Raw genomic sequence first — 27,154 nt, forward strand, 5'->3', positions numbered from 1 at the left:
ATCTACTAATTATTATGCCACCATTCTTCACCAACCATTCTGCTGTTACTGCCATATTTGCCTTCTAACTGTGATAGGTGCAAAGTAACATTGCAATGCTAATCAATGAAATGAGAGGAAATAGCACTAAAACGCCACTCACGTTCTAACATCAAGCAAACTTCTTGCACACAACACAACACTTGCAAAGTCAGGGTGGACTGATCGTGTCAATGCAGACCTCTCAACTTTGTAAAGTCATACCACTGGCAATAGAAAAATAAAAGGACATAGAGATTCACCATGATTCACAAGCACTCTGACTCCCCAAATAATTACTTTCCATGTGGTTTCGTTCTGATATGATCTAGCACAGAGCCAACTTTCATTAAAATGTTTCACAATAGATATCATTATTTATACTTCATTAACAATATTAATGTAAGAGTTACATACAACTGATGAAGGGTAAAAGTTTTTTAATTAAACTTTTTATAACTTTCAAATTAATTTTTCCATAAGAAAAAATTACATGTAAAATTACAAATTATTTTTCAATAAGATACAATCAATTGACAACTGCAACGTTCATACATTACACAGCAAAACATGGCAAACATCATTATTATTTAAAAAATAGAGCTCTGTATCTTTACATACACTGGTCCTAAATCATTTCTCACAATTGAAAGGCTATGCCTGTGTTCTTTAGTCTGATTTGCACCAATTGTCATGACATCCTTTACTCCCCAATCTACTACTGAATGATTGATACATATTGTAAGTCATAATACTGTTGCTTGTTTCAATATGCTGTTTGACCCGTAGTTGTATTTTCAGTAAGAGATATTGCTTTCATTTTTCTGAAAATTATAAACATGTTTCAGAATTTAAAGCACCACAAATTCCTTTTCTTTAAAATGTAATTATTGAATTAAAGCACCATAAAAAGTTGTTGACTGGTACATAACAGCCACTTTTAAAGACACTGATTATAATGTCCTCTTTGTCACAATACTCTAGCTTTTTGTAATAAAGACTTAAAGCAAGGATGCATATTGGTCGTATACCTATTTAAAATGTTTTTAAAATGAAATATACAATGCAAGCATTCAAAGTTCGTTCAGAGAATCCTCATTTCAGAATGATCAGAAAGAAGTCATAAAAGGGATTGGAATCCTAACCTAAACATTGTAATTCCACTTCCTGGTAAATGTTAAAAATCCAAAATGGACTGCCATAAATAACTAAAGAGTTTTAAAAAGATTCAAATTTCAATGTTGGTGTAATGCTACTCGTTAGTTAATGTGCAGGTTTCCAATGTTATATATTGTTCTCAAAAACCCCTAATGCTAATACCTTTACATTATCCATTTAAAGAATGCTAAATTATCCTTTATAAAATAATATAGTATGTAGCATAGTATAGCAATATTTTAAGAAACAATTTTAAGTACCTGTATAGAAAAACAGAATTATAGAGTTTTCTATGTTGCAGTATGTTTGGTGCAGAAAATATTCAATGTTTCCAAGGAAACTATGTTTATAATATATTTCTTAAGAATTAGGATACTTGGTTTTATATTGACCGGTAATAATAAACATTGGCCGGCATAGTTCCAAATTTGTAACTCTAAATTATATAACAGGAACAGTGTAAAATACAACAGTTAAAAATGGGCAAACATGAATATTCTGCCAGATTAGCACACAATCTAATCACCACATTGAGCATAATGCAAAGTGTGTGTGCATCAATCTGATTTGATTAATTTGATTTTCCGTTCAACACTAAGTGGACTTTAGTGTCTATAACTGGGCAGGTTTTCACCCTACATACCTAGATGATTAATATTGAGAACATTTCAGGATGTTCTTTCTGGGTTTTTTTTAAATCTCATTTGAATACTTTCTACCTCAGTTTTTTTTCTCCAAAGTAGAGAAGGCTAACTACTGTGTAAACTGTAGTTAAGTTGCTTTCAACCTGTATTTAATTTTACACTAGTGACCAAATTGATATGTGTTTAACCTCTTCATAATCCGCTGACAACCCAAAATAAATAAATGTTCAAATACTGCAGCGCTAAGCCAATACAATATATGCTAACCGCAGTGTTAATTTCTGAACAGCGATGACCAAAACTGCAGATTAGCTCACAGCAAAGGTGCAATATTAAAATTAATTACTAGATGTTTAACAGAATGGTTTAGACTGGCGAACAAAAATAATATATGCATGTTCTGATTAACCTCTTAAAGCATATACACTGCAAACCTTGGATTAATTGTCATTCGAAATAATACCAGAACACTTCACTCCACAGTAAGGTGAAGTGCATAATGCATAGTATAAATGGTAAAGAGTCAAATCAAGGATAAATGCAAATGGCTCCCTTACTTATTATGAAAACGAACAAGTACCACCCATGTTCAGGACTACATTGACAGGTAGTCCTAAAGAAGTCTCATATAGTCCGCTAGTTAAATCCTTAAAAAACACTAAATTATGGAAATTTTAGGTGGTCACCAGCAATTCTTACTTTCATGCAGACTCTAAATTTCTTCATAGATCTCTGACAACTGATGACGTGCAGTTCTCGAGTTGTACGCTTCTTTATGTTTCTATATGCCCAGTCCACATTTGAGCTCTACATGAGACATTGTTAAGGTGAAGGTTTCACTGCAGCAACACAGCAATCTCCTTTTTTTGGTTTGTTAGCGGCAGAGTTGCTTGACTGAACACACAAAAACCCAGAAATCACTCACACTAGAAGCATAACTTTGTCAAAAAACGGTAAACTTCAAATAAATCAATATTGTTAAGGGTGTTTGTGAATTCAATTTAGAAGTTAAGAAACATAAAAGACATATCTTTAACATGACCAGAAAGGTGATAGATGTATAACTTTGACTAGAAGGCAGTTAAACAATAAAACAACTTTTAAATAGCAAAATTGTTAGTGTTGGCCGTTTTAAATGACAATGCAATAACTCTTCTGTGTTAAAGATGATCATGCAGCTAGCATTTATTTCAGCATTACTTGTATACACCCAGCTTTTACTTCTTTGAACCTGTGAAACAACAGAAATGAGAGTGAGATTTGAAACATCACAATTATTGTAGAGGTTGTGTGATTGGAGGACTCTAACTCCCAACTACATAAAACACTTAGAAGGTTGCAGCATTTAAAGCTAATCATGAATCGTTACTGTGGACAAAAAATCATGTTACCTGCCACAATACAGCTCACTCAAATGTACAACAGTCATTAAAGTAGAATAGCGTAACTAAATCTTACAGATTACACTTTTTTATTTGATACATCTGGGTAAAATTGGTGCTCTGCTACATAAAAAAAAATGGCAAATAGTCATAAACCTCCAACTCAAAATATGAAAATTGTTAAGCCCTGTCACGTTACACAAACCAACACATTTTAGTGCTGGTGTCTACATCACTGCACTAAAATGTTTAGCCATACGTAAATAGAGGCTTCTAGCGCAACGAAGTACTGCAGGCAGCTTTTTGGGGGTAGTATAGCAGCCAGTGAGGTTGATGTGTGCTACTGCCTCAGGTAATAATGGCCGAGCCTAGGTCATGGAGAGCTGACTAGCTGCTATGGGGACAGCCTGGTCCTGGCTAAGATGTTGTTACTGTGTAACATGAATTTCATTACAAGACAGGAGGCTATATTATGCATTAATCTTTTAATGAAGTCACAAGCAGCCGCACTACATCATAAGCAAAAACAGTTCTAGAATGCAGTGATAAGTAATAAAAGGCGTGAGCAACAACAGAACTGCCTCTTTTAAATGCGGCTCGCAAGCAGATAAGTTGGCTAACCTTACTCTTACTTGTTACCTTATCTAATATGTTTTTTTTTTTATTCAAAAGTTTTTATTGATTGTTTCCAAAAGGAACACAAAAGACACGTGCATACAACAAAGAAAAAATAGAAATCAATGATGGGTACAATAAGAATGGCGGCTGACTGTAGAAATAAAAAGAAATAAATGCCTGGGCGATAATAGATCTTAGGAAAGCATTATGGAAACTTGGGGTAAACAGAAAAAGAAAAGATGCATGACATCAATCGTATACATTGCATAGGTAGTATCAACACAAGTAAAGTGACCTGCAGGCGTTTACATTTATTGAGGAAAATTGACTTGTTGGTATAGCACGTAGAGAGCGTGTAGGGGCATGATGGGTTGGAGTCGTAAAAGAGCATGTATGGTCGTGATGGATCGACCCTTGACCCTGCTTCCAGGCAGGTTGCTTCACACGTCGCTCAGCTCCACCTTACTGCGCCCGTGCCTCTAGCCCAGCTGCCGCTGCCAGTTCATGCCTGCTCTTGACCCCCTGCTCTGGTATGTATTTGCGAGTGTACTTGTGCTGTACTGTGTACTTTACTTTTTTGTACTCCCTTGTAGCTGTTTCCCTTTTTTTCTTCCTGCTGTACCGCTTAGTCCCCTGTTCCTGCCGCTGCTTCCCTCCGGCCCCGCCCCCTCGCCTCGTTCCTTACGCCGTTCCCGCCGCTGCGTCCCCGCCCACCCGATCCCCATTCACCGATCCCCCCTCCCAGCTGCTCCGCCCCCACACCCTCCTACTTATGGCGGCCGCTGCGCTCCAGAGGCAAGCCCGTCTGCGCCCGTCCACGCCCAGCGCCAGAACCCCTGGACCCGGCGCACGCCACAAACCCAGGCTCCGCTACCACGTCAGCACCCTCCACGCACCCACGATCCTTTCTCCTGCCGCACCTGCAGCTTCACCTGCGAGAGAGTCACCAAACCACCAAGGACCCGACCCAACCACCTCTGCTGCATACTCCTTAAAACACGCTCCGCACGCAAACACGCCGTCAAGCTCTGGGACCTGTTCGACACCCTCGCCCCAGACGTTGCCTTCCTAACCGAGACATGGTGGACGACTCGCCATACCCGTCCCGGACGGCTACAAGATCACCCGCAGGGACTGCACTAACGGAATCGGAGGAAGAATAGCCATTGTCCACAAGTCCCCACTCAAGGTCTCCACCCACTCAGACGACACCCTCAACCCCGCCGAACACCTGCACTTCCGGATACACACCGACCCCAACACCACATTCAGAGGGACACCCGTCTACAGACCCCCCAGACCCCGGGCAAAGTTCAGCGACTCCATCGCTGACCTCATCAGCACGCACGCCCTCGCCTCCACGGACTACATCCTCCTCGGGGACAAGAACTTCCACCTCGAGAACAACAACGACACCAAATCCGCCACCCTGATCGTCAACCTTGGCCTCAAACAACTCGTCCCTGCTCCCCAACACGTCACCGGCCACACGCTCGACCCCATCTTCTCCACAAGCTCCCACGTCTCCTTCAGCCACACCACCTAACTCCACTGGACCGACCACCACTGCATCCATCTCACCTACGAGAAACTCACCACGCACCACCGCACCCAACAACTACTCTGCCGCTGCTGGAGCAAAGCCACCGACCCAGAAGCTGCCGCCCGCAACCTCAGTGTATCAACTACTGCACCATCACCCTCGCCCCGCTCAAGAAACCCGCCAACTGCCGCACCAGAAAGAAAGCCACCTGGTTCACCAAAGAGCTCCAGACCTCCAAAAGAGCATGCCAGAAACTGGAGAAGAAATCGCTCCACGAACGAACACCGGACAGCCACGCAGCCCATAGGACGCCACCCGCAGATATCACCACCTCATCAGACTAGCCAAGAGATCCTCCTTCAAAGCCCGCCTGGACAACAACGCACACGACAGCAAAGAGCTCTTCAGAATCGTGAAGGAACTCTCCATCCCCAGTGCCAATCACAACGACATCCCTCCCTCACAAGAACTGTGCGACTCGCTGGCCACCTTCTTCCACTGCAAGATCGCTGACATCCATGACAGCTTCAACACCACGACCGCCCCGACAACGGCAGACCCCACCCGACCTACGAACACCACCCGCATCAACGGCCTGACCACCTGGACCAACGCCAACGATGACGATGACGAGACACGCAAGGCCATGAACTCCATCCACTCAGGATCACCGTCAGACCCCTGCCCTCACCACATATTCAACAAAGCAGATGCAACCATCGCACCCCAACTACGGAAGTTTATCAACATCTCCTTCAAGACAGCCACATTCCCGAAAAGCTGGAAACACGCAGAGATCAACGTCCTTCTCAAGAAACCCAAGGCGGACCCCAAGGACCTCAAGAATTTCCGGCCCATCTCCCTGCTCCCGTTCCCGGCGAAGGTCATTGAGAAAATCATCAACACGCAACTGGCCCGCTACCTCGAGGACAACAACATCCTAGACCCGTCCCAGTACGGATTCCGAAGGAACAACAGCACCGAAATAGCCATCATCGCCGCCACAGACGACATCAGGATCCAACTAGACAACTGCGAAACATCAGCCCTCATCCTCCTGGACCTGTCAGCTGCCTTTGACATGGTCTGCCACTGCACACTAAAGTCTCGCATTCAAGAAGCCGGAATCCAAGAGAAGGCCCTGGCTTGGACCTCGTTCTCCCTCTCCGGCAGAACCCAGAGCGTCCGCCTCCCACCCTTCCGTTCCAAAGCCAACAACATCATCTGCGGCGTACCCCAGGGCTCATCCCTCAGCCCGACGCTGTTCAACATCTACATGGCCCCCCTCGCACACGTCGCCCGCCAGCACAACCTCAACATTATCTCCTACGTCGACAACACAGAGCTCACGCATGCAACCTAGGAATCATCCTCGACTCCTCCCTCTCCATGTCGAAACAGGTCAGCGCCCTCTCCTCCTCCTGCTACAACACCCTCCGCCTGCTCCACAGGATCTACAAGTGGATCCCTACCGATACAAGAAGAACGGTGACACAGGCCCTCGTCAGCAGCAGGCTGGACTATGGCAACGCACTCTATGCAGGAATCCCGGCCAAACACTTGCGACGACTGCAACGCATCCAAAACGCCTCCGCTCGACCGATCCTCAACATCCCTCGCCGCAGCCACATCATCCCCTACCTGAGAGATCTACACTGGCTCCCCGTCGACACGAGGATCACCTTCAAGCTACTCACCCACGCACACAAAGCACTCCACAACACCGGACCAGCCTACCTCAACAGCAGACTCAGCCTCTACACTCCCACCTGCCAGCTCCGCTGTGCCAGCCTCGCCCTCGTCCCCTGCATCCAACAAACTACCTCCGGCGACAGATCCTTCTCCTTCCTCACCGCCAAAACCTGGAACACCCTCCCTACCCACCTACGGCAGACCCAAGACCTGCTCATCTTCAGAAAACTCCTCAAGACCTGGCTCTTCGAGCAGTAGCGCTCCCCCCCCCCCCCCACCAGCGCCATGAGACCCTCACGGGTAAGTAGTGCACTTTATAAGTACATTGATTGATTGATTGAGGGGTTGGAGGAGTAGGTGGAAGGTTCAAGGAGGTTTGTGTGCGCTGAAGTAGTTATCAAGAGTTGCCCACATTTGTCTGTGAGGAGGGCGCCATGGAGTGTTTTGAAGTGAAAGGTTATCAGCCCCTCTTAGGCTGGTAACCCAATTTAACGAACATTTAAAAGAGGTTTTGCGAGTGTCCTTATAATTATTAAGAACAGTCTTTACAGCGGCAGTGAGGAGTAAATCTAGTAGGGCCCTATCATTATCTGTGAGAGAGTCGGCTCTTAGAAACCTGAATACCAAGGTGGATAACTCCCTGGTGGGAGAGAAAGGGAAGAAATTAGAGAGAAAGGCGAAGATCTTGTCCCAAAAGGGTACTACACATACACATTGGAGTAAGAGGTGTTCCAGATCTACATCTTTGTCGTTACAATTCCAGCAAGTTGCATTTTCCCTAATGTTGTGTGAGAAGAGACGCACCGGGGTCCAGAAAGCTTTATGGAGAAGCCAAAACTTCGTCTGGGAGAGTGTAGGGCTTATTTTGTGTCTCGTAGTCGATTCCCAGATTTTGAACTAATCCAAATCTGAAATTGGTAGAGAGGAGTGAGATTCCTAGAACTGTGTGAGATCTTTATTGCGATTAGAGTGTTGCGGCCGCAGTAGCTTATAAAGCCAGGAGACCTGGTGGCCAAGCTTATTGAGATTAGCTAGATATTTCAGAAGAGAGGGGGGATTTGTGGATAATTTCGCGCCGAAGACGAGCCTAAGACCAGCCCGTCTGCGCCCGTCCGCGACTGGACGCGGCCAGGGGCATTGGAGGCTGCTAAAACTGTGCCCCTAACAAAGCCCATGGAAAGGATAACCTACACCTCAAAGGTACTATTAGGACTCAACACAGTCCCCTCACTAGGTGTCAGATGTGGCGATCTACCTGAGGTTGAAGGCCCTTTTTCGTGCCACCATTGTCATGCCCAGTTTTCCACGCATTTGAGGAAGACTTATATTATGAAATGTCCCAACTTCCTGATCCCCACTACCACTAAGGCTGCTGAGAACCAACATTCTCCCTTAGGGAGCAAAAACATCCTATGTAATATCAGGTCACTCTCCAAACACTCTGTAGAGGTTTGGGATCTAATTTCATCTACACTTCCAGACATATGTTACCTTACAGAAACATGGCTCAAACCACACTGTACCCCTGCCATAACTCTGGGAATTCCGAGTAACTACAAAATAGTTAGACTAGACCGTCCCACCAAACTAGGCGGCGGGATTGCTATTGTGCACAAACAAAAGATTAACATCTCGGTCCTAGAAGAACTAAGTACCCCTGAAATTGAGCTCTTAGTCTTTAAAATAACCCGGTCCCCAAAAGACAGTCAGAGAGGTGCCCTAGTTTATCGTCCGCCTGGTCCCTGTAATAACTTTTCCACCATGCTGATAGAGCTATTAGCTCCACATGTTAACAATGACAGACACTTCATATTAGTCGGAGACTTTAACTTACATAGTGAGAGGTCGGATTGCAGTGAGGCACAATCCTTATTAACTGATCTGTCCTCCCTAGGACTAATACAGAGGAACAGTGGGCCCACTCATCAGGCAGGACATACCCTAGACCTGATACTCTCCAACGTCCCACTGGTCTCTTGCCCTCCTGCAATACAGGTCAACTGGACTGACCACTTTATTGTACAATTTACCACCCCTCACTATGCACCTACCCCTTCACGCCCTACACTACTGCCAAGTGTCCGTAGACAGTGGCACAAAGTTACTGACACCACCTTTAAGCAAAAATTTAATCCCCCCCTCTTCATACCTCAAGACAATATTGAAACTGTCCTCTACAAATTCGAAGAGGAAATTAAGGAAGTTATAGATAAAATTGCCCCTCTTAAACAGTTCAAACCAAGACCAGCCAAAAAACAAGAAATCTGGTTCTCTGACCACTTAAGGACACTTAAACTAAATGCCAGAAAACTAGAAAAGAGGTGGAGAACCTCCCACCTACAAGAGGACAAGGAAAAGTATTGGGATGCACTATCTTTCTACCACAAAGCCATTCGCATAGCACGCAAAACCCATATTGCATCACAAATAAATGATGCAGGTAACTCGCCTAGGGTACTCTATCAAATCTTGCAAACTTTTGTTAAACCAATTGCATGCGAATCCTCTGATATGGCATCCCAACAGTTATGTGACAAGATCTCCTGCTTTTTCACCGACAAGATTGATAAAATCTACGATAAAATTGTTTGTGCCAACATGATAACTTCCACAGATCCGACCATTCCCCAGATGGATACGGAATCTAAACCCAATGTACACTCATTGGACACCTTTCCCCCCATTTCCTTACAGGAAACCTCCTCTTTAATACTACAGATTAAGAGTGGGAGCCCAAAAGACACCATCCCTGCCAGGATAATGCCAGTCCTAGCCGAACAACTCAGCCCAACAATTGGAAAATTAGTGAATCTCTCACTTAGTTCAGGGATTGTCCCCAAAGAATGGAAACGAGCCCTTGTCAGACCCATCAGGAAAAATACTGCTACCCCATGGACTGACTTAGCCAACCTTAGGCCTATTTCCTTACTACCTTTTTTGGGGAAATTGATCGAAAAACATGTAAACCTGCACCTGTCCAGACACATTGAACTTGTTGGCGCCCTGGACTACTCTCAGTCTGGGTTCCGGCCAAAATATAGTACGGAGTCCACCCTTCTGTCTGTCACTGATGACTTACACATGTACCAGGACAAGGGCCTATCAGTCATCCTGGTTCTATTAGATCTCTCGGCAGCGTTCGACACCGTGTCTCACACCATCTTGACTGAACGGTTGTCGAACGCTGGCATTAAGAACAAAGCCCTTGACTGGTTGAAGAGTTTTCTATCCGATCGCACCCAGAGAGTCACCATGGGTGCGTATCGTTCAACAGAAGTGGAGATCTCAAAAGGGGTGCCACAGGGCTCCTGTCTAAGCCCAACCCTTTTTAATATCTATGTGGCACCCCTGGCAAGAGTGATGCGCAGATACGGATTCACCCCCGTATCGTACACAGATGACACACAGCTCCTCTTCCCTTTTAAGACTCTCTCTGCTGATGTTAGAAACTCTTTTTCTTCAGGCATGAAAGCAGTGGCAAACTGGATGTCCTCCAATTGCCTTCAGTGCAATGTCAGCAAAACCGAGGTGATGCTTTTTGGGGAGGCTAAAATGTTATGGACGCCAGAGTGGTGGCCACAAGATCTAGGAGCAGTACCTGAACCTAAACAGGTCGTGAAGAATCTGGGGATCAGATTCGATCAGGATCTGTCACTCAAACAACATACAAACTATATTTCAGGAATATGCTTCCGTATCATCAGCCTCTTACGTAAAGTTTTCCCTCTGCTGCCTGACTCTACAAGGAAAACCCTAGTCCAAGCACTGATCCTAAGTCGGATCGACTACTGCAATAGCCTGCTGCTTTCTGCCAACGAAGGGGTGTTGGCGAAACTACAGGTCATTCAAAACACGGCAGCTCGCCTTGTTCTCAATGCTCCCACGAGAACTGCCTCCAAACCCCTCCTAGAGCAGCTACACTGGCTCTCAATACGACAAAGAGCTACATTTAAAATATGCTGTCTGATCCACAAATGTTTGAATGGACAAGGGCCTGCCTATCTACAGCGAAAGTTTGTCCCTTACGTCCCAACTCGAACTCTTAGGTCCAGTAACAATCTCCTCTTAGTGTTCCCCCGTGCCAAAAAACCAGACATGGATGTAAAGCTCTTTCAATTTCTGGACCCACTCTATGGAACAAACTTCCTCTATCTATAAGACAATGTAAAGAACACCTTAAATTTCGCAAACTCCTGAAAACTGCACTGTTCAGAAATGAGATCTAGTTTCCTCCACTCATTTACCACCTCTGTTATTACCGGCTCCATAAGCGCAGAGATACTCCAGTTGGAGTCGATTCAAGCGCTATATAAACCAGCAAATAAACAAATAAAATAAATTTAGAGATCGCTGCCGTAATAGTAAAAAAGTTGTAAAACTCCATCGAGTCAAAGTCATAGATGGATTGGAGTTCCTTGAAGGAGAGGGGGTAGGAGTCCCCAAGTAGTTGGTACAGGAAGAAGATACCCTTTTTAATCCATAGCTCAATGTGTAGCGGCTACCCTTTGCAGAGTATTGCACGATTATACCATAGCGATTCCCAGTTAGAATGTCTTATACTACTTTCTAGGACTTTATCAATTTTTAGCAAGGCGATTTTCGTATTCTGGAAGATGGATTTTGAGCAACATGCATAATGTAGCCTCCTGTCTTGTAATGTGTTAGATTTGGGGGTCTCTAGTTGGCACAAGTAGGTACTTGTGACAAATAGGGACCCTTGCCTCTAGTCAGGATAAGGGGATTGCACTCCTAAAATAACCCCTGCTCACCCCCTTGGTAGCTTGGCACGAGCAGACAGGCTTATCTCAGAGGCAGTGTTTAAAGCATTTGTGACCACATACAGTAACCCAGTGACAACACTACAGATGGACACCACACAAGGTTTTATATCAAAAATAAGAATACTTTATATAGATTTACCACAAGACCATAAACGACAAAAATACCCAATACTGTTACTTTAAGATGGTAGATTTAACTTAGTTTAGTTGAGTTCTTAAGATGCGACACTTTGCGTCAATGTACCTTACGATGCTTGGCGCTTCCACGACAAGCAATGTCGCAGCGAGGAAAATGCGGCAAAGTTCAGGTGCAAAGAAATAAAGACGTGAAGATCTTCCAGATGCGGCACGCTTCTCCGGGGATGCGAGAAGTTCTCGGTTCGATGTGTGGACTGCAGCAGCGACACCCATGTTCAGAAGTACGACGGCAACAGGTCCAACTACGACACTCTTCTCCCACGATGCGTGAAGCTTCCGAACGATGCGACAGCTATAGCGGCGACATTCATGGTGAGACGGCAGCAGCTGCGATGGCGGCGCACTTCTCGGGGATGCGAGGCGCTTTCCTCGATGCAGTGCAATACGACAGTTCCAGCGGCGACAACCTTGTACGGAAGTGCGACAGCAGGCCCAGCGACGGCGACACGCTTCTACCTCGTTGCGAGACTCTGCTCTCGATGCAGTGCAGTGCGACAACTCCAGCGGCGACACCCTTGTTCAGAAGTGCGACGGCAGGCAGCAGCGACGGCGATACGCTACCTCTTCGTTGCGGCACGCTTCTCTCGATGCGGTGCAGTGCGACAAGTCCAGCGGCGACACCCTTGTTCAGAAGTGCCTCTGCAGCAGCAGCGACACGGTTCGATCTCGTTGCGTCGCACTTCCAGCTCCTTGCGACACGCAGTTCCTCAGTACAGTAGCAGGCACTTCCAAAAGAACTCTGGGGAGCTGGGGGTTTAAGTCTGTTGTCCCTGAGACTTCAGCAGGAGGCAAGCTCTTTTCCAAGCCCTTGGAGAGCCTTCACAAGTTGAAAGCAAAGTACACTAAGTTCCTTTCTCCTTCCTTTGGCAGTAAGGCAACCACTGCAGGCCAATCCCCTAAGCAGCACTTCAGCCTAGGAATAGTCTCTCCTCAGTTTCTTCAGGTTCCTCTCATCAGTAAAGGTTTCTTCTTGTAGTCCAAAAGTGATCTAATTTCATGCGATCAGGGTCCCAATACTTATACCCCAAAATCCTTTGTTCTCTGAGGGGGAGGGGCATTTTCCCAGTCCAAACCAGTTCTGAAGTACTCTGTTTACCAGACTTCTCCTTTCCTTTCACAGTGCAGGGCAGAAACATCAGACACCCCAAATGAGGTGGAGCCAGCATTGTGGAAGGCAAGTACAGTCCTGGAGCACTTTGTTGACAGGACTCCTTCTCTTCTTTCAGTGTGCAGGCAGAGACATCAGCCGCAATCCAGGAGGTAGGGCCATCATTGTGGGAGGCAGGCACAGCCCTATTCTTTTTAAGTTTATTTTATGCAAGGAATTACAGCAATGGACAGTCACAAATTCCAAAGATACATAAAATTACTTATAAACTCAAAATCAAGCAATATCTAAATCCAGTCAGCAATTGGCGCCCAAATTTTCGTTCCCAGAGCCCTTCTTTTAACCCCCTTAAACTTGTACATAGCAGATTCTATATTGTACATAAATAATAATCTTTCCCGCCAGTTAAAGAAGGAAGGGGGGGTCGGGATCCCTAGTGATGCAGGCTAGGGCTACCACCATGCAAATAAAAATAAAACAGATTAATGGTTTAGATCTTGGAGTACCTGAACCTATGCCCATTAGCAGCAGCTCGACAGTTACCTTAACATCGCACTTGACAACAGCAACCAAAAAACTTTCAATTTGTTGAAAAAACTCCCCAAGCTTAGGGCATTGAAAAACATGTGTACGTCATCAGCTGCATACAGACCGCAGCGATTACATTTCGTCCCCACTGTCGTACTCCATTTAACAACTTTACTAGGAGTGTAATAAAGATCGTGTATGCACATAAAATGTTGAGATTTCATCATCCCCGTTGTTAAAAATTCAGGGGCAAGTTTAACAGACTCATAAACATCAATATCAGATATCCCCAATTTACTTACCCACTTCGCCTGACACTGATCTAAATCGTCCCAAAATTCCTGCATCAGACATGAATAAAAAATGCCAATTGATGGGGTTTTTTTGCAAATGTTCCAAGAGGGGGACTTTATTCATACTAGTGACAAACAAATGGTGAGTTTTGGAGAAAGCTGCGAATCTAAAGAAACTTAAAAAAAAAACATTTTTGCTTAAGGAGAACTTACTCTGTAGCTCCTGAAAAGAGGCCAGTTGTCCATCAAAAAACAAATCACCCAAATAGCATACTCCTTTTAGCTTCCATCTAATGGCAGGTAGGTCACAAAAAACGCAGAGGGCATAAGCCCAGACGTGGCGAAGGGTGTATAAGCTTTCAGTTTAGTTAAACCCAGATGCTTCCGAACTTTTTGCCACACACAAAAAGCTGCTTTCAGCGTATTGAATTTCGTTTTTTTATAGTAGCTGGGTTCTATCAGCTTAAGAAAACAGGCTTTCATTTCTTCTCCCATGATCATTTCATGAATTGACGGTGTACTGCAGGAAGGAATTCGGGCTCTATCGCCAATTATCAGAGGACCAATGAATTGAAGAGTCGCCGCGATACAATAGACCAGGAAATACGGGACATTCCACCTGCCACACTCTTTACTAAGAATCATTTTTTTGAGGGCCTTCCGCTGTCGTTTGTAACCCCACAAAAATCTAGATGTCGCCCTTTCTAAATTTTTAAAACACGAGGGGGGAAATTCCAGGGGTATTGTACGATACATATATAATACCTTAGGTAGAATTAAAATTTTTAAGACATTAACTCTGCCATAAAGGGATAAATGTAGATGGTCTAGGCGTTCTAACATAGAGTTGATTTTAGCCACTACTGGGTTCATATTTTGTTCCGGAATATTGGATATAGGTAGCGAGATTTTAATTCCAAGATACGTAACCTCCGAAACCGTAGAAATATTAGTCGGGAGGTTAGCCCCAGAGCAAAGAATCTGAGTTTTCGACAGATTGAGTTTATACCCGGAAAAAAATCCAAACTGCAAGGCTAAATCATTAATTACGGGCACCGCAGTCTGGGCATCAGTTGTAACGATGACAATGTCGTCGGCATATGCTAATGCTCGATAATTTACATTAGCTAGACAAATAGGTTTAATCTTTTCTTCCAAATTAAAGCGATTAATTAAGGGGTCAATATAAAGTGCAAAAAGTAAAGGAGAACAAGGGCACCCTTGTAGGGTACCCCGGGTAATGAAAAAAAAGGAGATAGTTGTGCATTAATACGAATACATGCTTTAGGGACAGCATACATAGTCTTTAGTGCAGTTAAAAAGCCCTGACCAAATCCTTTTCTAGCCAGAATACCCAATAAATAGGCCCAGGCAACCCTATCAAAGGCCTTTTCGGCGTCCAGTAGTATTAACCCAATATTTGATCGGGTAGCCTGGGCCCAATCTAGAAAAGTAATAAGTCGGCGAATATGGTCCGCCGTATCGCGTGCAGGAATAAACCCATGTAATTGGGGTAATAACAGTAGATAGTCGCGAAGCCAGGATCTTAGAGAAAATGTTGCTATCTGCATTTATCAATGAGATAGGGCGGACACAAGACGGAGAAAGGGGAGGTTTATCCTTCTTTAAAAATACCGTAATTATAGATTCTTGCCAGGAAGGAGGGGCAGTACCCTGCTGCGCTGCTATAAATAAGGAGACTAGTTCAGAATTTAGGATACCTCGGAAAAGCTTAAAAAACTCCAAAGGAATAGCATCAGGTCCTACCGCTTTACCCGAAGCTAGGGACAAAAGAGATGATTCTACTTCTTCCCAAGTAATGGGTAGGTCCAATTGCTCCCTTTCCTCTACTGCTAGAGTTCCATTTACAACAGGATCAATAAACTTGATTGCCCTGGCTTCGAGATCCCCACCGAGGTCCTCTGTATAAAGTCTGGAATAAAATTCACAGAACACCCCAAGTATCTCTGTAGTATTATTAACAGTTTTCCCTGCGTCATCCATTATTTTATCTATACTGGAGAACACAGCCTTCTGCCTTACTCTCTTAGCCAGGTGCTTCCCGGAATTTTCCCCCACTTCATACACCTCCGATCGAAATGCAGCAAGTTGTTGAGCAAGTTTTGTGGCAAATCCATGATGAATCCTAACCTTCTGAGCCAATAAGTCTTTTGAAATATTGTCAGTACCAAGTCCCCCATTACATGCCTGCATAAGTTGTATCTCAAGGTCTCTCAATTTATTCATCTCTGCTTCTTTCTTCTTCCTACTCTCCCTCTGTTTTTTTAATGAGTAGCTCAGAGTTTTGCCCCGTACCCCACATTTGAACGCATCCCATACTACCTCTATAGAGGCAGATCCCCTATTGTTTTCAAAAAATTCCGGAATCCATTTACTCATATGTTCAATATAGAATGAATCATAAAGAAGTTTTCGCTCAAAGGACCAGGGTTTCGGATTTTGTGAAAAGTTTAAATCAATACTACGGGCAATTGGGTTGTGATCAGAAATCCCTTTGGGGAGAACCTTATACCCTAGATTTGCAGAAGTATTAATTAGCCCTGCAGCAACAAAAAAATAATCAAGCCTAAAGTGCTTCTGGTGTGGGGCAGAGAAAAAAGTGCACCCAGATGTACCCCCAGATCTAAGTAGTCGAAATTCCTGAACAATACCTTTAACAGCTTTGTATACATTTTTCTTCCTGCCTACATAAGGGTTACTGCTAAGTATGTCAAATGTATCGTCCAAGTGCAGATTAAAATCCCCGCACATTATTAGCAAAGGTGGCCATAGGGCTAATTCAATGCTTAATTGATCTAGAACAAAGGGATCGTCAACATTGGACGCATAAACTGAGCAAATGGTCAAGATTACATCCCCAAATTTCAATTCGGCTATTACCCATCGCCCCAATGGGTCCTCTTTAGTTCTTCTGACCTTCCCCAATCCAAATCTTTTCAAGATAGCAACACCCCTTATGGTAAAGCTCTGTCGCGAACAACCCACAACCTCTAATCCAAGATCCTTAAGCCATCCTTAAGGCACCCTCTGTTCTTCCAGGGCAGATGAGTTCCTTGAATACATATTATATCCATCCACATAGTTTTCAGCATCTGTCCCATTATACCCCTTTTTCTTTTATCATTAAGCCCGCACACATTCCACGAACAAATCAAGATTTTACCCATTTTCCTGTCTAGTTAAAAACCTGTCATAAGCCAAAAAATACCATTAGATGTATGAAATGTATTAGAGGGAAAAAGCAAAAAAACAAGCACTTTTTGAGTCTTGTTTAACACAAACTGTCCATTTACTATTTTTCCTTGCCCCCAGCACACCACCCCTTCCCCCACCCCTCCTCCCCCTCGCCATCCCCCCCACCCTCACAGAACCCACCCAACAGAGGCATAAGGACAAAAGTCCTCATTGATGGTAAGTGGTCGTGGGTGAAGTATCCCCACCTGTGCTGACCAAAACCCGCTTAGCACCCTATAGCTGAGTCACCCATACAAAAAAAGAAAAAAATACGTAATCAGTTACTTATTCCTGTAAATAGGTCCTACACTTACTAGAGTTACATTGTATCTACAAATTGTTGCGCTTTGATCTCTGAAACGAAGAAAATTGTTTTCCCTTTATACACAACCTTCAATTTTGCAGGGTTTAGTAAAAATACCTGCCACCCCTTTGCTTGAAGGGGTGAAATTAACTGCTTAAGCCTCCAGCGTTGTTGCACAGTTACCTGGCAAAAGTCTGGTCGGACAAAAAATTCATGCCCCAGACCCTTCCTAGTTTGTAAAGGTCTGGCTAGGTCGTACAAGATTTCTCGTAGTAGATAATTATGCAAACATATAAGAATAGCTCTTGGTTTCCCACCATTCCCGCCCGGATCTCGTCTCTGAGTGAAGGGAAAGCGATGCGCCCTTATAATCTCTTTATCCCAGTCCCAGTCTTTGAGATCTGGAAAAGCAGCTGTAAACAAATCGACAACAAATCGACGTACATCTTTTCCCTCTGAATGTTCTGGTATCCCCAGTATGTGCAGAATATTTCGACGTGCGCGGTTTTCCAGATCAGTAAGCTTCCAATCGATATCCTGGCCAGTCTTTTGCAGTTCATTAATTGAAGTTTTCTGGGTGGAGAGCTCGTCCTCCACAGTGGAGATCCGAACTTCCGCTTCCTGAACTCTCGTAGTGGTTTTGGTACAGGACTTGGCTAATCGGCGGACCACGTTTTGTAATTTACGAACAGCTCCCAGGGTCCGAAGCCCCTCCGCTTAGTCTCCTCTCTATGAGCCATGATGATTTTATACATCGATGTTTGCAAATTGTAGATGGATTTCAACGTAATTTCGCCTTCTCCTTCAAGATTGTCAGACGCCTCTCCATGATTCTCTCGTGTTTCTGGCACCCCCTCCCATTGTGGTTGATCCATCATGTTTGAACTGTCAATGAAGGGGGGTTCTGTAGATCTGGGATCTTCCGAACTGTACCGAGAACCTCTTCACTTGTCGGATGTTAAACCATCCTCTTCAAAAAGTGGATTGCCATCATCTGCCCAGTCCCCTGAGAGAGAGAACCTCTCGTTATCATTACCATCACCGATCTCTCCTTCTGATACTATGGAGACGTCTGACATAGAATAGAATTGCCCCCCTGAGCCGACAGATTCCCCGTCATTTATAGCGGTCATCAGCGCATCTCTTTCTTTTCCCGCCTTGTGCTTACTTAAGCTGGCATTAAGATGCAGTTTATCAGCCTGGCCGCCCCCATCAATAGTCCGGGGTGAAACTCTGACTTCACCAACAGCCTGGCAGAGATCCGCCAGCTCTTCATCAATATCCTTTTCATGAGGGGGTCCCAACTGTCTAGTTACAGGTGTTTCAGGTATTAAAGGAGTCTGAGAGGGGTTCGACAACAGCATCCGCTGCTTTGGAACTGCTCCTGAAGGGTCAGCAATAGCTTGCCCGTTAGCTTGGTTAGAGGTAACAGGAGACTGAGTGGTACTCTGGCTCAATGGTTAGAGCGGCAGACCCTGATGCAGAGGTCTAGCCCGGGACCAGGGTTCAATTCCCCGCCTCGGCGGGTCTTGGGCTCAAAATTCCACGGACCTGATAATTCTCGCCTCGGTGCCTATTCCAATCATGGAGTCCCACTCTGCAACTCTGGGCAATAGCTTGCTTAATCTCCACAACGGCCCCCACAGCGCTAAGGATGCCTGGCCTCCACCTTGGGGGTGCCCAGGAGTGGACACCTCATAGGGAAAGCCAGGATGGGTTCCACAGCGGTGTTCGTACAAGCGCCTTGAGACCCTTGCGGGTGAGGAGTGCGCTATACAAGTATCAATTTACAATTTTTACAATTTACTCTTAGGTGCGCTCGCCCCAACAATGTTTTTCTTTTTAAATAGATCCGGTACAATACGCTCTCTTGTACTGCCATTGCGGGTACGAACATTGGAACGGGTCTCAGGAGTGACTATAACATTCAGGTTCGAGTCATTAGATAAAGCATCGCCAGTACGAGCACGGAGCCTCCGGAGCCGAACAGAAGGAGGAGCCCCGTCCGACGGAAGGAGGAGGGCGTCATCCGAAAGACTCGCCGAGAGAGGAGCCGGTCACCCCGTAGGGGTTATACCAGAAAGACTTGTACTGATACTTTGCTCTTGAAAATAAATAGTACAGCCACAAAAACTCGTTTGCTTCCATTTCCGAGTCCCGCCCTTACACAAGCATATCAAAATGAACAGACATGGTTCTCCAGCAGGCTGACCTAGACACCTTTCCGGGCAAACAGTTGTTAATTGGCGAGGATGCTGACTAACTCCTAATTGTTTTTACTGTGCAGCTATAATCCGCCCAGACACAGTGGGACTACCAGACACAGGATCTGCTCTGATCTCACGAGTGATTAATGACCCAGGATCCTGGCATGTTGTTTACCCCCTGTTTATACCCACTCACCTGGGTTGGAACCCTGGCCCTTTCCACCTGAGGCTAGGCTCATGGAGAAGTCGCGACATGGCTTTATGATGGAAAGGTGTCTCCCTGGCTTTATGATGGCATAGCCTGAGGCTTGAGTAGGCATCCAAGCGGACAAGCTTCATCATAGGGAACACAAGACCCTTACTTCACCATATGCGGAGGCTGCAGGCTAGCTGTATCCTGCGGGTCATGATGCACAAACACATCACCACAGAGATAAATGCTGCCACCATTACAGTTAGAGCTGCCAAGGAGAAAGAAAGCTGGGCGGGCGAGCTGGATATACGTAGTGGTATAGCAATAAACTGTCGGAGCTCCTTTCCTGATTAGCATCGGCTGCATTTAAGTTTTTTTTAAACATACTTTTATTGTTTTTTAAAACATGTATCTTCATAGCAGTCCATTACAGAGGTCATTATCATACTTTGGCCAAGTGTAATATAGAATTATACCTTTCGATCCCTGTTTGTCTTAACATAATGCAAATACAATCTACTTCATAACACTTATACATTATCATCAGATTACGTCGGTTATTTCCAGGATAGGCCAAAGGCCAAATCACCATCGAAATGGAACGCATAAGCAAACTGAAAAGTATTATTTGTTTGAAACATATGCAAAGCACCAAGGCACATTTATCTAGCAGTGAATGGGGCCCCTTTTGGGTCTTTTATGGTTTTACTGGTGTGAAGAAAAAAACAGACTACTCTAAATCTGTGGGATTTAATGTTTAAAGCGTAAAAACCCAGTGGCAAACTGGGCTGCCTAGGCACATATACAGCTATCTCACTCTCCTTTGTTTCTGTCCAAGCATAAGTACATCTACACGTTAGCAGGGAGCTGGTGTATGCATTCTCTGCCAATCGCACACAACAAACCACCTTACATACCTTCAGACATCCACTCAAATACATCAGTGCCTTCTAAGCTTAAGCATGCTACCTGCCACTCATTTTCACTTCATTACACACAGACAAGCAGAGACGCAGGAAATTAGCACGGGTGAACAACTTTTCTCATCGAGAAATGTACTGAAACGCATCCCACATGGGATTTCCTATCAAACAACGCACTTCGGACCAAGTATGCCCAACAAAGTGACATGCAACATGTCTGCACACTGCTTTGGCGCCTCTTCTGGGTATAAAGCACTATATCAATGTAACCCCATAACAATATCCAAGATGGTTGCCATTAAGGTCCTATGAACATTGAACGAATAGATAGAGTTTTTACATGTGGGAGGGTAGCATGTTACTGTGTTAATCAATGCACTTGTTTTTTCTCCATAAATCACAACATAGCACAATTAGCTGTGTGGCGAGCTGTAATTGGATATTTCATTAAATTAGCAAAATATATTTTTATTTTTTGTCCTATATGATGTGATACTTCGCTTTATAACGAATACGCATCACACATGATGCATTGGAACATCGGAAGCTAATACCGCCTGGAGACCACCGGTAGCCCTGGTGTGGTATTACCTCATTTACGATCTCCGTGGGTCAGAATCAGAATAACTTGGTAATTACTCATGTTCAACCCAGTATCACGCTGCAAAACTTCTAATACGGTGTGCTTTTCCCTAACATTTTAAATCTTTAAAAACTGTGGTAAATTTATGTGGAGAAAAACAAGGCTATTTTATGTGGTTGGGTAAGCAACCAGCCAGCCAACTGAAAGCTTCATGGCACTTTCTCCCAAAAACGTAACTAACAACAAACTGAAATGAGACCCCCCACTATAAACCCCGCGATGAAGCCTGCATGAAGCCTGCATGTAAACAAGCACACCATTACTGCACAACTGAATCAATATTTGGTGTCAAATGTGAAACAAGTGTGGTGTGTCCCAGTGACAGTCCACCAGTACCCCCTGAACCTGTCTGATCAGGGTAGGTCGGTAGCTCAGGAAAGACTTGTTTAGAGCAACGGCTGCCCCTGCCACAGACCTCCACCTGTCTGGAAAGCTCTCACACCCCCACGGGAAGCCTCAAATTACATCATTACATTAATCCAGTTTGCATATCTGTAGGGAAAGGGCCGCAGGCCCTCCCCGGGGGCCTGCCCTTTGATGGAAAAGCATCGGCTATAAGAGGAACTGGGCCTTGTGAAACTGAAACAGCAACACAGCATCCAAAAACCCATCACTGCCTGAAAGCAACCGCCTCGGCAGGTATCCAAAACGAATCACTGCCAGACGGCAACCGCCCCGGCAGGCACCGAAAACTCAACACTGTCAGAAGGCAATCGCCGCAGCAGCCATCAAAAGCTCATCACCGTCATAAGACATTTGACAGACGAAAACAAGACTGCAATACAACTTGCTGACACTTCTGCAAAACCCAATTGACCACAACCCGCGGCCTATCACAGCGCTGACCTTGTTATCCAACCTCAACTGTGACAAAGCGTCACACTTCAATAAGACAACCTAAACAGCAACTAAAAAACTCAAAATGAATGTGGAGTAATGAGGCTACCGCCTCAGTATACAAAAACTCACTACTGTCAGGAGGCATCTGACAGACGAAAACAAGACACAGCGCAGACGCAGGAACTGGGCCTGGCTATCTCTCTGCTGAGTCAGTAATGCGTGGGGTCGCCCTCGTTCCATGGAGGGTCGTGTCAATGTTGAGGGAAGTAGCCGTCTTTTTGGGACCCAGGACTCTGCCATCGGTCGCAGTGCAAAGCAAGTCAAGGGCAGTGAAAACGGGGGGAAAGCAAGTAGGAGGCAGACAAAACAAACCTTTAAAGGAGGTTATAGTAAAAGCTTTCCAAGGACGGAGCGAACTCAACATGGTGTTTGAATTGTAGTGCCAATGTCAGCGCTCTGTAACTGATAGGGGTTGTATCGCAGCTGCAGGAAGTGCTGGGAAATCGTTTTTTTTCTCCAATTGTTCAGTATTTTAAATGGCTTACATTTTCTATATAAATTAAAATACAGAGCTTGACGCAAACGAGTCTTTGCATTTGCAAAGCTAGGGATGGTCACAGGCTGCTGAGGGCAGGCAGGGACCATTCGCAAAGTGTAGGGTGCTAGCTCCTAACAGCGCATAGTGACGTGAGTAGACAGCAGACATCAGAATCAGCAGACATGTTGATATATTCTGCAGCATCCTTTCCTGATGTCATATTCACAATATGGCCGCTTCTGTGGCATTGTGATGCATGTCTCTTTAAGGGGCAGGGCTCGCAATGATGACACATTCCAAATGCGTATCACGGGTCGTAGGTGTTCTGTCCCATGCAGGCCTCCGTTCTAGCATTTGCTCCTGTTTGCAGTCAGGTGGAAAGCCAGTTCTTACTCTTATGGTGGTGGGGTTGGGTCTCGCAGCTGAACTGCCTTTGCAGTGGGATGGTTTGATAATCCTTTGCAGTGCAAGGGGTGAGGGTGGCCATGTTTTAACTGAAGGCCCTGCTCTGCATCAGCCCCTTTGGGTGTTAAGTCCTGCACAACCCTGCTCTGCAGTTGGCTAGGAGCGCGCTTTAGAAATACCACATACATAGGTACATACATGTATATGTAAATACGTAAGGTGTCTGCTCTTTTTAAAGATTATCACTCATTGGGGGACATTGAGTGTCCCACTCACAAACACAATTATGCATCTAAATCTATGCAGAGGAAGTAGTTGCATTCTAGAGTGCACATTTAGTCTTTGTAGTTAAAAAAAATGACACTCGGCGTTTAAATTCACGCATCTTAAGAGCAAGTACCAGCACTGACAGGGGCAAGGGTGGGTGGGAGGACCTGAAACAATAGGTGAACAGCCACACATGTGTGGGTGTTCACAAAGGTTTGCAAGCAGTTTTGTACCCTAAACACATTTCCAACGTACTTCATTCAAGGGCAGAAGCGCACGGCATTCAAAGTGATAAACTGAAGGAAGAGCCCAAAACTGTTTGAGGTTAGGGACATTATTTTTTTTTTTTGCAAAGACCTTTATTGCGCCAATTGTTTACACAGCGTAATGCCAACAACCCAACGGGCTGGCCGCTATAGCATATGTTCATTCTCAATACCGCATCGTAAAATCTTTGATGAAATTATCAATAGTGTACATTGTAATACGGTGCAACAATAATGAGGTGTGGCACCCGCATCAATTTCTCAGAAGTTAACGGTCTTTGGTTTTTCCAGTGTTTATAACAAAAACAAACAAAAGAACTGTTAGGAACAATCATATGGTCATTTATATATCAATACTAATTGCGTTTAGACATCTCTTCCAGACTTCTCATGGTAGATTCCACCCCAGTCTCGGTACCTTCCCTAAGGGTCGTGTACATGTGCCGGTATGGAAGCCCTCGGTGTGGTGCCCCCCATATTCCCTGCCCCTCAAGCTTGCGTAACGATGCGTAAAGATGCCCTTCTCCCATCCCCTGGTCTTTCCCCCATCCTAAAGTGCACCCTCCGTTAGCCCACTATCTCTTCGTCATCTGACTCGTCTTGGTCATCCTCCGGTAAGGGGTCGCAAATCTCCCCTCTATATTCATTCCATTTGGTCCAGATTTTATTCAATTTTTTCGGGCAGGCACGTTAGAGTACACCGCCCTCTCTGTCAGCATTACCCTATCCATGTTTAAACACCACAGTGATTTGGTCGGCACTTCCGGAACCCCCCAGCGCTGAGCGATATCTCGCTTTGCCACCATCAATCCTATTGTAACCCAGAGTTGCCCATATCTGGAAAGGTCTGTAGGTTCCCATATATTTAGAAGGCATCTCTTCGGTTCAGGTAATAGTGCAGTTTCTAGTGTCTGTGAGATTGTTCGCAGTACCTGTTTCCAATATTCCTGGATTCGGGGGCAATCCCATATGGTGTGATAGAATGAGCCCTCCTCCCCGCATCCTCGTAGGCAGTAAGGGTGCTCTATCCTGTTAATACGGTGTAGCATTGTCCTTGTGTAATATACCCTGTGTAGTATTTTGAGTTGTACTAGTCGTAGTCTTGCGGAGATGCCTACTTCCCTGGGTGACGCTAGTGCCCCATTCCATTCATGTTCATCCATGTCAGCAGTGTCCCCCTCCCATTTTGCCTTTAAGGTCAGTGTTGGGTCTGGCAAGTTATTGAGTAATTTGCGGTAGGTAAGAGATGTTGCACGCTCCACCATAAATTCTGTGAGGAGGTGATCCTCCAGCGGGGAAAATTCGGGCAAGTCTGTATCCATGGGCAAAGCCGCTAATAACGCGTGCCGTATCTGGATGTATCTGTAGAGTTCCCTCTCGCTGAGTTCATACAGTTCTCTCAGTCTATTGAAGTGTGGAAAAGTAAATTTTGTCATGTTCTGTGTCCCTACGTGTCATCCATCATATGTTATGTGTGCATGACCAATATGCATATGTTATTCCCCATGTCCGATTAATGACGCAATTACAGTTGTGTCCACCTCTAGTATGCCAGTTTCCAGTCCTCGTGAATACTACGGATATCAGGCCTATGTAAAGTAATGTTGCCACGTTTCTCAGTGTGCACGTTATTCCATTATAAAGTCCCCGTTTCCAGGCCTCAACAGGGCCTGGACATCAGATTCAGCTCCTGTCTCCTGAAGCCTCGCTGAGGAGCGATACAGCCCCCACCTGTATCCTCGACCTTTCACTTACTTCCTGCCTCGCAGTGCCCGGTGCAGCTTGGCTCTGCCTCTGAGTCTGCCAAGACTATGTTATGATTCCAGCTATCAGTTTAGTCCTCCTTCTCTGCATTCCTAAGTTACTGAACTGCATCAATAGTTTCCGTCATTGTCTAGCCTTCTCGTCTCCACGTTAGAGAAATACTGTATTTAATGGTCATTTAATATTCTTCATCACGCACTACATGTAGAATAAATGCATGGTCCAGTCTTAGAGTCGATTAGCCCTTCCCCTCCTGACTTCTAGTTTATATCAACATGTTCCCTAAACATCAGATACTAGATAGGGTTTAGGTACATGTCGCTCCGACCCTCCAGACTTTAGTCTCTGCTCCTAGCACAGAGTTCATAGCCCCCAGCTTCGCCTCGTAACACGTCATTGCCAGTTTGCGCGCACCATTAGGTTAGAGGTCCCGGCTCCTTAGGTAGCCCCCTCCTATGTTTCCGCCCCATTCATGACATATTCTGTTACGTCTGCACCACATGTCTATGTATACGCCCAGTTACACCTACTTTTACTCTTATCTTTCGCGACTGCTACGCGTCACGCCTTCTGCTCCACTCACTGCTACGCCTACTGCAATGTAATGCTATGTGTTCGCGTTATGTATATAAGCTCTTGTATTGTTATTAAAAGTTAGCGCGCTCATCCCAGACCCAGCCCCAGCAGCTGCTGGGCCCCTGTCACCCTGCTGGGCCCCTGTTCCTATGCAGGTTGTCCTGTTCCTGTCCTTATGCTGTATTAAACCTGCAAAACTCCTACTACCTCGAATCTTGACTCTTATTTATTGAGCTATCTGTTATGATATATGTCTAGTCAAAAATAGGGTATTATTTATTTATTTACCACATAATGGCGCCCGAACAGGGACTTGCCCTTTCCCCACGCGTCGGTGAAGCCACGCCGACCCCCTGACCCTCTGCAGTAGTGACGGAACTCTTCTGCGCAGTGGCAGATATTTCTGCTCAAGTATCCCTCAGGCCCACGGAGGAGACGGAGGAGGCGGTCCAGCATCCAGACGAGACGGTGGAGGAACGCGGCGAGTCCCGACCAGAGCCCAAGCCAAGAGTCCAAGGTCCGAGGTATCCGGAGGCCCACCCGTAACTGAAGTCCGAAGTTCGTCGTCCGTCGTCGTAGCAGTCCAGTCCAGTCCAAGGCCTTTCCGTTCTTGCTGCCCGGTGAGTACCATTGCTGGGGTAGTATCTAGACAGGGTCAATCTAAATTGACTCTGGTCCGTGGGTTGGTGGTACCCAGGCCCACTAACGAAGTGTTCACCTAGGTGGATACGGGTCTTGATGCGTCCCTTTTATGGGACCGGTATGTTCCGTACTGTTTCAGCAGTGCATCCAGTAACTCTAGTCTGTTCCGTTCTCGAGAAATTCTTGTGTTTCTGTTCTTAGTATTCCAGGTATTATTCTGTCCGAACTGTAATGTTATGATGTTGTTCAATGTATTTCCAATGTCGTGGTATGCCTGAATTGTTTTCCCAATTGTTATTGTTCCTCGTCTATTGTATTGTGTTCCGATTCAAGTTTACAATGTCTCTCTTTTCGAGACTACGTCAGTT

At 45.1% G+C, this 27,154-nt stretch overlaps 1 protein-coding gene across 2 annotated transcripts in view; it reads right to left on the minus strand.

Annotated features, from left to right (window-relative positions):
* Window positions 1-441: 441 nt before the first annotated feature.
* N4BP2 (NEDD4 binding protein 2) overlaps window positions 442-27,154 on the minus strand; it is a 1,406,797-nt gene continuing 1,380,084 nt past the window's right edge. For both annotated transcript variants that reach the window (XM_078678311.1, XM_078678313.1), the window contains exon 17: window positions 442-3,051. In XM_078678311.1, the coding sequence (XP_078534437.1) occupies window positions 3,006-3,051 (46 nt within the window). In that variant the 3' untranslated portion in view covers window positions 442-3,005. The remainder of the gene's footprint in view (window positions 3,052-27,154) is intronic.

Source organism: Lissotriton helveticus, chromosome 2_2 (assembly GCF_964261635.1).
Source record: "Lissotriton helveticus chromosome 2_2, aLisHel1.1, whole genome shotgun sequence".
In the NCBI taxonomy this organism is placed as follows: Eukaryota; Metazoa; Chordata; class Amphibia; order Caudata; family Salamandridae; genus Lissotriton; species Lissotriton helveticus.